At 41.5% G+C, this 12,719-nt stretch overlaps 1 protein-coding gene across 1 annotated transcript in view; it reads right to left on the bottom strand.

Moving 5' to 3' along the window:
- The window catches only part of LOC134350727 (glycogen phosphorylase, brain form), a 103,053-nt gene extending 94,053 nt beyond the window's left edge, over positions 1–9,000 (bottom strand). Inside the window, exon 1 of the mRNA XM_063056337.1 lies at positions 8,606–9,000. Coding sequence (XP_062912407.1) covers positions 8,606–8,848 — 243 coding nt within the window. The 5' untranslated portion in view covers positions 8,849–9,000. The remainder of the gene's footprint in view (positions 1–8,605) is intronic.
- Between the last annotated feature and the right edge of the window lie 3,719 nt (positions 9,001–12,719).

Raw genomic sequence — 12,719 nt, 5'->3', positions numbered from 1 at the left:
ATCTGATGGTGGAGGGGAAGAAGCTGTTCCTAAAATGTTGAGTGTGTCCCCTCGGGCTCCTGTAACCCCTCCTTCTTGGTTGCAATGAGAAGAGGGCATGTCCTGGATAATGGGGGTCCTTAATGATGGATGCCACCTTTTTGAGGTATTGCCTTTTGAAAATATCCTCAATGCTGGGAAGACTAATGCTTACGGTGGAGATGGCTGAGATCGCAACTTTCTGCAGCTTTTTCAATCCTGTGCAGTGGGCCTTCCATACTAGATGCTTGTAGTGGCCCTTCCATATTTTCCTTGGTGCTTGGTATAACTTCAACCAGTAAAAAGTTTTGCCCTTCTATTATCAGTGAACCAGTTTTACAAGTGCTATTTAATGTTACAATGTTGCTCTGATGTCAAGGGCAGCCATTCATAGCACACCACTGCAATTCAAATCTTTTATGCATATTCTGACCAAAGCTTTAATGAATTCAAGTGATCTCCTTGGAGCCCAAATTGTGAGTCAAAAAAAAATGCAAGAACAAAAAATAGTAGTGTGAGGTGTGGTTGATCTGCCCTTGACTCAGCTCTATCTTCCTACATGATGCTATAACCAACTTCCTCACTAAACATCAGCCTGAACATTCGATGAGACAATCATTATGTTTTGTAACTTCAAAACATTGAACTAATTCAATGGCAGACACCGAAGTCCGAATTGAGTCTAACTGCATGTTTTACTTTAAGCAAGGCATGCAACATATCACATGGCAGTGTGATAGTGTATGTAATGCATGTATTTTCACATATAACCCATAATGAATTATTTAAACAAATAAGGAATGTTTAATCAACATATTTACAATATTACTCAAATTTTACTGAAATATTAAATACACAACAATCACCATCGCTCTCTGGCAATGAGAGCTCCAAAGATGCATTATCCTCTCGAAATGCATCCTTGCCTGTGCTTCCTTAAAAAATTGGGAACTAATTCTTATTCTGCAATAATATCCCTTCTTGTACCAGATTCCACTATAATGAAAAACACTATCATCTGTTTGGTCAAGTTCCCTCAGAATTTGCTTAAATAATCTAACTGCAGGTTTTAAATGCCAATTATGTCCAGGCCCATGTTATTCAATCTTTCCTTGCCAGAGAGAGACCTGAGGAGATTTCAGTAGAGTCACAGCACTACAGCACAGAAAACAGGCCTTTTGGCCCATCTAGTTCGTTCCAAACTGCAATTCTGCCTAGTTCGATCAACCTGCACCTGGACCATAGCCCGCCATACACCTCCCATCCTATAGAGCTCCATAACTTCTCTTAAATGTTACAATCAAATCCACATCCACCACTTGCACTGGCAGCTCGTTCCACACTCACACCATCTTCTGAGTGAAGAAGCTCCCCCTTGTTTCTTTATAAAACAACTCCTTAATCCCAGAATTAACTCAGTGAATTCTCTCTGGACTGCATCTGAGGCCAATATATCTTTCCTTAAATTAAAAGGCAAAATTCCATAAGACTATAAGACATAGCAGCAGAATTAGGCCATTTAGTCCATTGAGTCTGCTCCACCATTACATCATGGCTGATTTATTATCCCACTCAACCCCATGTTCCTGTCTTCTCCCCATATCCTTTGGCACCCTGACTAATCAAGAACCTATCAACCTCCACTTTAAATAGACCCAATGACAGCCTCCACAGCTGTCTGTGACAATGAATTCCACAGATTCACCACCTTCTGGCTAAAGAAATTCCTCTGCATCTCTAGTCTAAAGGGACATTCTTCTATTCTAAAGCTCTGCCCTCTAGTCCTAGACTCCTCCACTATGGGAAATATCCTCTTCACATCCACTCTATCTAGGTCTTTGAATATTCAATAAGTTTCAAGTAGATCCACCCCCCTCCATTTTTCTAAACTCTAGTGAGTGAGGCCCAGAGCCATCAAACACTCCTCATACGTTAACCCTTTTGTTCCCAGGATAATTCTCATGAATCTCCTCTGGACCCAAACAGTATTGCACACATGGTTTCACACATGCTATTTATGGTTGTAGCAAGAATCCAAAAACTTTTGCTGCAAAGGGAATGGGGAATGACAGGCAACATTTCATCTCTTTCTGATTTTCTGTGGTACATAACTGCAAACTAACTGTACCACAGTATTAGTTGGTCTTTCTTGCTTCTTGCCCATTCCTACCAAAGTACCTCATATCTGCATTCTATATTTATCCCAGTTGTGAAATTTATCTGTTCACTTAATCTACCAACATCCCTTTTACAGATCCTGTGTTCTCTCATTACAATTTGCTTCCTCATTTGCATTATCAGCAAATTTAATCAAACAAAAACACCCAGGCCCTTTCACTGAGATTGCAAATATCTGAGGATCCAGAACTGACCACTGTGGTACATCACTATTTGTGGCTCACCATCATGAACATCAACCATTTACCCCGATTCTTTTTTGTTCATAGAAGCAAAATGGTTCTAGGACACAGACCTATCAAGTCCTACCAGCTCAATTCAAAAGCAATCCAACTAATACCACTCTGCTCTCTCCTCTTCACTGTTCTTCGCATTGTCTTTTCGGATATTTATGCAGTTCCCTTTTGAACACCCTGAATGAATCTCCCTCCACACAGACCCTGGCAGTGCATTTCAAACCTTAACCCTTGTAAAGAAAATGACCTCATTCGCTTGTAGTTTGTTTGCCAATCTCCTTTCATTTTATGCCCCCTAGTTCTCAACTCCTCTGCCGATAGCTCTTTATTCATTTCATCTACACAACATGATATTAAATATTTCAAACAGATCTCCTTGCAATCTTCTCTTCTGCAAATATAAACCCAATTTCTCCAATAATTAATCTCGAGGTGTGTGTCATTTGAATTCTCCATCCCATTCTGATCTATCTGCCTGTGGCATCTAACAAAGGAAGGAGGCTATTGCAAATTACCGCAATGTATGCTAGAGAAACAGAACCATCTCAGCACATTGTAGCTTTCAGGACTCAGTATCAAATTCCACAATTTTGAATCACTTGTTTTTCTTCTACCTGCATTAGGTCTGGCCAGTTCTACTGCAACATTTTTCCACTCGTGACATTAAATCAGATTCCCTCTTTCCACAGAAACCACCTGATCATCTAGGTATTATCGGCATTCTCCCATTGGTTTCAAGTTTCAGCACAAGCCGTGACCTAAATTTCAGAGCTTTGTGTGTCCCTTTCCATGGGCTGATTGACACTAATGGTATTTATTCCTGAACTGCTGCCCTCTTAAATCTAGAGTAAATGAAACATCTTAAACCAGTCCACAAGCCACATCATACCATGTCCAAGAGAAAAACAAGCATTTTCCAGCCCCACTCAATGGCCACTTTATTAGGTACACCTGCACATTTATACAAATATCTAATCAGCCAATCATGTGGCAGCAACTCAATGCATAAAAGATGCAGATGTGGTCAAAAGTTCCGTTCAATCATCAGAATGGGGAAGAAATGTTAGCCAAGTGACTTTGACCATGGAATAATTGTTGGTGTAAAACAGGATGATACCTCAGAAATGCTGATCTGAGATTTTCATGCACAAGTTTCTGGTGTTTACAGAGGATGGTGCAATAAACAAAAAACATTCAGTGAATGGCAGTTCTGTGAGCAAAAATATTGTGTTAATGAGAGAGGTCGGAATGGAATGGTCAGACTGGTTCAAGATGAGAGGAAGGCGACAACAACTCAAATAACCACGCATTGCCACACTGTGCACAGAAGAGCATCTCTGCATGGGCAGCATGCTGAACCTTGAAGCGAATATGCTACAGCGGCAGAAAATCACCAGCATTCACTCAGTGGTTATTTTATTAGATACAGGAGGTACCCTTTAAAGTGGCCACTGAGTGTACAATTGCATCCTATAGCATTAAATATAAACAGTGATGAGGTCTGCATGCCAAACTAAACTTACAAAAGAAACAGAGGTCGCTTTTCAATTTTACAAATTAGTTAACAAGCCAATCCCATAACTTTGTTCTTCCTTGAGTAGGTTTTTTCCTCAATACACTTGTATTTTTCTCAGAAATCTCAATTTGGTAACATTTTCATGGATTAAAACAAAATATGCTATTCAGTGGAGCTCTGCGCCAGCCATGAAGCACCGGAAGCACCCTCATTACTGGATCAGAGTCTATGAGTACATAGCTCCGCTCCACAGTCCGGACATAATTCCTGATGACACTCCGAGCACCAAGAGGAGCTAGCAGGAATATTCAGTCTTCAGATTCAGATTCATTTATCACACGTACATCAAAACATAAAGTGAAATGCGTCTTTTGCACCAACAACCAACACAAACTAAGGACGTGTTGCCACACATTCCAGCACCAACAAAGCATGCATACCATGTTCACAAAATAATACAAGCAACAACAACAACACTTGCTGCTGGCGTTTGGGGCAGTAATGAAGGTCCTCCATTGCTGTACCATGGCACACAGATATAGAAAGATTCTTCATTGCTGTTTCCATAATTTTTTTGACCATTCAGGGTTGTTAGGCCTGAGCTGAACCCCCAAACATGGAAGACTGGTAGACCACTCTAAGTCTGTCCTCTACCCTTTGACCTGTACGGCATGGGTGACCCAACCAAAGCCAAAGCACAAGGCCCTGACTCCAGCAGGCATAGATCTCTGGGTCATCAAACCGCTCAAGCCTCTAAACTGTATGACAAGGCTGTGGACCTCTTGGAGGAATAACAACAATAATAAAATAAATATAAATATAGCAACAAGCCACTTACCCCCTCCCCAAACACACTCACATAGTCCTCCAACATCAGGATAGGGTTTTAAAAACTACAGCTGAATTATATTTTTGAAGAAGTACCTTCCCCCCCCATAAGATTTCCACCTGTTCTGATAATTTCAGAACATAGTGAAAGAAAGAAATATTTTAGGATTAATAAAGCAGGACTGTGTCTCCATGTTCTGCAGCTTGCAAAACTGGAATCAACTTCCAGCACTCAGTGTTTATCATTTCAAAACATGTACAAGGTGATACTGATCAATTAGTGCAAAGGTGGAGTTTATGTAACAGTGGACGCACAATCTACAGCGCAGCTTCGCTAAGCAATTTACAGATAACAAGATGAATCTAGTAGGTTATTTAAATAACCAGATGCATCACACTCAAAATTATTTCTCGTCTCTGTGATAACGCTGAAACAAATCTTGTGTGCAATGGGTTTCGTGTTTTATAGGATAGCTTATATATTTGTGTTTTCTTTGTTTTTTATTGTGTTCTTTGCATTTATAATGTTTTTTATGCTGTATCGGATCTGGAGTAACAACCACTTTGTTCTCCTTTACACCTATACTGAAGAATGACAATAAGCTACCCTGAATCTTGAGTACTCAGCACAAACTTCTGTGCATATGTCTTACAAACTTGATTAATTTTTTTTTGAAATTGTGATGAAGATGACTGAGAGGGTAGGGTAGTGGATGTTGTCTATATGAACTTTAGTAAGCCATCTGAGCCTCAAGGTTCCTCACAATAGCCTGATCCAGAAGGTCAAGACACATGGGTTCCACGGTGCTTTGGATTCAGAATTGACTTGGACACAGAAGACAGGATAGTGGGGAAGGCATTATTCTGGCTCGAGGTCTGTGACCAGCAGTGTTGCACAAGGATCAGCAATGGAACCTCTGCTGTTTGTGATATACATAAAAGACTTAGATGAAAATGTAGCTAGTTTGCAGACAACACAAAAATTGGTGGAGTTATTGGTGGATTGAAGAAGGTTGTCAAACATAGCAAGATACAGAGCAGTCTCAGATATAGTCAGAGAAATGGCAAATGGAGCTTAATGGAGCAGTCAAATACAATGGTAAGTTAACATTAGTGACAGGACTATTAAGAGCATTGATGTACAAGAAAAATCTTGGAGTGAAAGTCCACAGCTTCCTTAAAGTAGTGACAAAAGCAGAAAGAGTGATAAAGAAGTCAAATGGAACACTTGCCTGCATCAGTTTCAGCACTGAGTATCAGAGACAGGAAGTCATGTTGCAGCTACATAAATCTTCAGTTAGACCACATTTGGAAAACTGCCTGCAGCTCTGCTTACAAGGAGGATGTGGATGCTTTGGAGAGGTTCATCAGGTTTTGCTAGATTAGAATATTATCTAACAGGAGAGGTTGGAGAAATTTGAGATGTTTTCTCTGAACTAGCAGAGGCTGAAGGAAAACCTGAAAGTTTTATAGAATTACAAGACCATAAGACAAAAGAGCATAATTAGACCATTCAGCCCATCGAGTCTGCTCCACCATTCCATCATGGCTGATCCCAGATCCCACCCAACCCCATACAACTGCTTTCTTGCCATATCCTTTGATATTCTGACCGATCAGGAAGCGATCAACTTCCACCTTAAATATACCCACGGACTTGGCCTCCACCACAGACTGTGGCAGGGCATTCCATAGTTTCACTACTCTTTGGCTAAAAAACTTCCTCCTTACCTCTATTATAATAAAGGGTCACCCCAAAATTTTGAGGCTGTACCCTCCAGTTCTGGATACCCCCACCATAGGAAACATCCTCTCCACATCTTCTCTAACTAGACCTTTCAACGTTCAGTAGGTTTCAATGAAATTCCAGTGAGTACAGTCCCACAGCTGCCAAATGCTCTTCATATGTTAACCCCTTCATTCCCAGTCATCCTCCTGAACCTCCTCTGGACTCTCTCTAATGACAACTCACCCATGGGGCCAAAAATTGTTGACAATACTCCAAATGTGGCCTGACTAGTGTCTTATAAAGGCTCAGCATTATCTCCTTGCTTTTATATTCTATTCCACTTGAAATAAATGCCAACATTTCATTTGCCTTCTTTACCACAGACTCAACTTGTATATTAAATTTCCGGAAGTCTTGCAAGAGGACTCCCAAGTCCCTCTGCATCTCTGATGTTTGAAACTTCTTCCCAGTTAGGTAACAGTCTGCACTATTGTTCCTTTTACCAAAATGTATTACCATACATTTCTCAGTACTGTATTTTATCTGCAACTTTTTTGCCCATTTGTCCAAGTTCTGCTGCAATCACACATTACATCCTCATCACTACTACCCCACAGATTGTGCATCTGCATACCAAGTTTCATCTTACACAGGTGCCTGGAACATGCTGCCAGGGGTGTTGATGGAAGTGATGTCACAGTGGTATTTAAGAGTCATTTAGATAAAAACATGAACATGCAGGGGATGGATTACCTGCAGGCAAGAGGTTTAGTTTGATTTGTCACGATGGTTGGCACAGACAATGAACTGAACTGCTTTACTCTTCTACAATCTATGTTCCATCTCTTTCCCAAAATCCACAATCAGTACTGTCCTGGTAGACCCAATCTTTCCGCCTGCTCTGTAGTTGTTGGTGTTTATCTGAAATCAAGCCCAGCTAAAAATATATTTTGCTCTTTCATTCTGAAGGGATTGGCAAATGACTGTAACATCAATCAAGCTTCAGCTAACACATAATCAGAAAGCTGCAGAATCATAAACAAGTGATTCTGCAGATACTGGAAGTCCAGAGCAACACACGTTTAGTAGCTATATATTTATACACAATCCTTTATAGTTTAATGTTTTTTGTTGTTGCATGCTGTGCTCTGACCAACACACCACTACAAATTCCTAATACATGTAAATGTATATGGTGAATAAAGTTGATCCTTGGACGAGTGTATGAAGAAAGGGTATGGAAAATGGGCAGGTAAATAGGATTTTGCCTCACTAAGCATATGAAGAGCAAAGGGGCCATTGTGGACAGTTGGGCTGACTGACAGAAGGTAAAACCTATCTTTCCCACTGGTTATTATTCTTCACTTTCTCCGATTTATGAAGGAATTTTATAACTCAGCGTTTTAACATGGAGTGGAGCTGTTGGGTTAAACAAATGCAGTGGGAGCCAAACAAATCCTAATCCCCATTCCGCAACATACAGCACCAGCACTGCCCAAAACATAACAAATATGAAGTGTACAGTCAGCCAAAAGTACGTGTAGTGGAATATAACTTCTCCAAATGCGCATTTCCCAAGGAATGCTCCATTAAAATTATAAACAAATTAGATGAGTGCCTCACAGTTACTCCGCGGGCTTCAATGAGTTCGGAGAGCAAGTATATCTTTAAAAAAAATTGGAATACCAATACGGTACCAGGCGAAGTTACAAAAGGAATACGTGCTATGACAAATTGAAAGCTTAACGCGAATTATTTAAAACTCCACTCTTACCCTCTAAAACAAGACAGGTTTTATTTGGAATATAACCTCTGCTATTCTAAATAAAATAAATAGGGCGCTTAATATTTTGAAAACGGATGCAGAAAATGAAAGGTTGTGTTAGATCAGCATTTTACCGTTTTAAAGCATTTGAATACAAATTTCTTTCGCTGGTAGTATTTCACAACCCTCTCTCTTTCTCCTCGCCTTTTTAATTGTAATGAAGGGCGCTGACGGCCATCGGATATGAGCAATTTTAGACAAGGGCTGAGACGCGGAAGAGTTGACGATGGCTCGGGAGGAAAAGGGATGGACTGTGGAGCATTGGCCTCACCCACCTTAGGATCCTTCTCGTAGTAATACTGCTGGGTACGGATCCAGCGACCGACCAGGTGGTCGCGGATGGTATGAGCCAGGGCAAAATAATAATCCCGGGGGGTGGCGACGTTCCTGTCCTTGACCAGAGTGAAATGTAGATGCCTGTTGAAGCCTTTCTTCAACTCCACCACGTCCCCGAGCTCAGCGATTCCCCGCACGCTGATCTGCTTCCTTTTCTCGAAGTCCGTCAATGGGGTCGCCATGGTGCACCTTTGATCGGGTAGATGGGGAGCTACTTCGGGGGTAGTGGGTTTGCAGGCAATTAAAGTGCACGGAACTCCGGCTCAAGTCGCACTGAGAGCCGAAAGGCTGGTTGGCTATCTCCCGTCCTTCCTGCTGCGAGACGAACTACGTGCGTAGCTCATTGGACACAAGAAGATGGAGGGTGGAGACAGACAGGCCCAACATCCAAACAACACCGCAACGCTGCTGTTACTGCACCTAAGCATAGCCGGGGAAATTCAAGACATGCCACCGCTGTCTGATCCAATCCAGTTGAAGACTGAACCCCGTATGTAAAGACAAACACCTGGGAAAGTCTGCATCTCATGAATTGCATCCGACCACGGCAAAATATACCGCATTTAAACAGAGCGAGATAAATTATCCCCTTAAAAACGAGGGGGGGGGAAGAGTATCACCCCAATAAGAGAGAAAAATGACATTCCATTTAAATTGAGTCATAAACAGTAGATATCTCAAATTGTGAGATAAACTACACTTTCACACTGCGCCAAATAGAAAGGAGTCGCAACCTCAAAAACAGAGACATCATATCCTATAAAGAGTGCTAGATAAGCTCGGAGACTATTTGAACCACCATATAAAATACGATGATTGATACTCCCACAAACAAGTAATGCAAGTGGTAATGAATTCTCGTTTAAACAGTGCAATACTACATAAATAATGAGATTCCTCAATCACCCACTGGATCTGTTCCACCTGAAAATACAGAGATTTGTCTCAGTCAGTTGCAATGTAGGTTGCTGAAATGTAAATGAAAACTTTCACTGCCCGTGTGATTATGTGACTGAAAGCTCTCTCAGATACATACTGAGGTGGATTGCTGATCCCATAAAAAGGAAAAATCTGCAGCTTGAGGTAAATTGTTCTGGAATGCTAAGTGTTGACATAGAATATACTTCAAAGTTCAAAGTAAATTTATTATCAAAGTATGTATAGGTCACCATATATGACCTTGAGAATCATTTTCTTGCAGGCATTCACAAAAAAACAAAGAAATACAATAGGATCAGTGGTGCAAAGGGACTTGGATGTCCTCTTGCACGATTCCCTGCAGGTTAACTTGCAGGATGAATTGGTAGCAAGGAAGGCAATGAAATGTTAGCATTCATTTCGCAAGGGCGATAAAATCAAAACTGTAATGCTAAGGCTTTATAAGACATGGTTATAGCACAGTTGATGTATTGTGAGCAGTTTTGAGTCCCTTATGTGCTGGCATTGGAGAGGGTCCAGAGGAGGTTTATGAGAATGATGGGTTAATGTATGAGGAGTATTTGATGGTTCTGGGCCTGTACTTGCTGGAGTTCAGAAGAATGGGGGCACTCATTGGAACCTATCAAAGGCCTCAACAGAATGGGCGTGGAGAGAATGTTTCCTGTGGTGGGGGAGTCTAGGACCAGATGGTACAGCCTCAGAATACAAGCGCATCCCTTTAGAACAGAGATGAGGAGGAACTTCTTTAGCCAGAGGGTGGTGAATCTGTGAAATTCATTGCCACAAACAGCTGTAGAGGCCAAGTCATTGGGTATATTTAAAATGGAGGTTGATAGGTTCTTGATTAGTTAGAGCACCAAAGTTATGGAGAGAAGGCAGGAGAATGGGGTTGAGAGGAATAATAAATCAGCCATGATGGAATGGTGGAGCAGACTCAAAGGGCTGAATGGCCTAATTTGTTCCAATTTCTTTGCTACAAACAAAGACTGAAAAACAACCAATGTGCAAGAAAGACAAACCGCAAATAAAAAATAAAATAAATAATAATGAGAACATGTGTTGCTGAATCCTTGAAAGTGAGTCCAAGGGTTAGGGAATCAGGTTAGAGTTGAGGAGACACCATGCATATAGTCAGCCAGACTGAAGCCTCACACAGAATATCAACTTTATCTGATGTGTTTTCAGGAAGGTACTGCTTCATACAGTTTTACAGCTCTAGTAACCAGGTGTTCATCCTGACCATTGGTGCTGTCTGTGTGAAGTCTGCATGTTCTCTTTATGGCTTGCTTGTGATTCCTGTGTGCTCCACGTCATTCCACTGTCCCAATGACATGCAGGTTGGTAGGTTAATCAGCTACTATAAAATGTTTTTGAGTGTGAATGAATGGTAGAATCTGAGGAGAGTTGATAGGAATGTGGGAAGAACAAAAATTGGGATTGCTGTAAGTTCGATGATTGGCAAAGAGTTGGTAAGCCCAAAGGCCTTGTCTATGCTGATGATTGTATATTAACACTGTAGTGGCACATTATTGCATCCTATCAATGGTAATGCATATTACACACCCAGGCTGTTTTCCTTAATAATGACACAGGCTGCACTTCCAATATGGTAACAGAATGCACCTCTCTCTTATTAATAAACTGCTTTGCCTTTAGAAAGAGCAAGAAGTTGCAACCTGTATAAATGGCTAGCAGATTGGGTCTCATTTTCAGAATATTGTTGCATTCACAACAGGGAAGCATAGTCGTTAGCATAATTGCTTTACAGCAGCAGCTATCACTGATCGGGGTTCGATTCCTACTGTTGTTTATAAGGACTTTGTACGATTCCCCGTGACCGTGTGAGTTTCCCCTAGGTTCTCTGGTTTCCTCCCACATTCCAAAGACACTTGTTTAGAGTTAGGGTTAGTGAGTCGTGGCATACTATGTTGGCGACACTTGTGGGGTGTCCCCAGCACAATCCTTAACTGTGTCGGTCGTTGATGCAAAATGACACATTTCAATGTACTTTTTGATGTACTGTACATACGACAAATTAAGTCAATAAAGGTAATTAGCAACATACACAAAATGCTGGAGGAATTCAGCAGGTCAGGCAGCATCTACAGAAAAGAGTAAACAGTCCATGTTTCAGGATGAGACCCTTCAACAGGACTGGAAAGGAAGGGGAGAAGTCAGGGTAAGAAGGTGGGAGAAGGGAAGGAAGAAACACAAGGTGGCAGATGATAGGTGAAACCAGGAGGGGAGGGGGTTGAAGTAGAGAGCTTGGAAGTTGATGGGTGAAAGAAATAAAGGGCTGGAAAAGGTGGGAAATGATAGGAAAGGACAGAAGACTATGGAAGAAAGGAAAGGGGGAGGAATAGCAGAGAGAGAAGATGTAGGGAGATAAGCTGAGAGAGGGAAACAGGAATGATGGGGAAAGGTGAAGGAGAGGGGGTGGCCAGGTACTGGTGAGAAATCGGAGTTCATACCATCAGGTTGGAGGTGACCCAGACGGAATATAAGATGTCTGCAGTCTTCATCCCTCCTCCTCTTCCTGATCACCCCATTCTGGTCTTCCGCTTGCTCAAAATTTGGTTTTAATTGTCATCTGCCAACTTTCCCTCCTTCACTATTCCCCATTCCTGTTTTCCTCTCACCTTATCTCCTTACCTGCCCATCACCTCCCTCTGATGCTTCTCCCCCTTCCCTTTCTTTCATGGTCTTCTGTCCTGTCAGATTCCCCTTTCTCCAGCCCTTTATCTTGTTCACTAATCAACTTCCCAGCTCTTTACTTCACACCCTCCCCTTCTCCTGGTTACACCTATCTCCTCCCACCTTCTATTCTAACTTCTCCCCTTCCTTTTCAGTCCTGACGCAGTCTGAAACATTGACTGTTTACTCTTTTCCATAGATGCTGCCTGGCCTTCCAGTATTAGTTCTTCCAGTACTTTGTGTGTGTTGCTTTCGATTTCCAGCATCTGCAGATTTTCTCATGTTTGTAATAAAGATAATTATTTGGTTTCTCTTCCTGCTTCACTATTTCTGGACCTCCCAAGGATTTATCTGTGCCCCCTACTGTTTCTTATCCACGTGTTAGTCATTGGTGACATCACCGAAAAACATGGTCCATTG

Source organism: Mobula hypostoma, chromosome 8 (assembly GCF_963921235.1).
Source record: "Mobula hypostoma chromosome 8, sMobHyp1.1, whole genome shotgun sequence".
In the NCBI taxonomy this organism is placed as follows: Eukaryota; Metazoa; Chordata; class Chondrichthyes; order Myliobatiformes; family Myliobatidae; genus Mobula; species Mobula hypostoma.
This window is presented reverse-complemented; position numbering and strand designations above follow the sequence as displayed.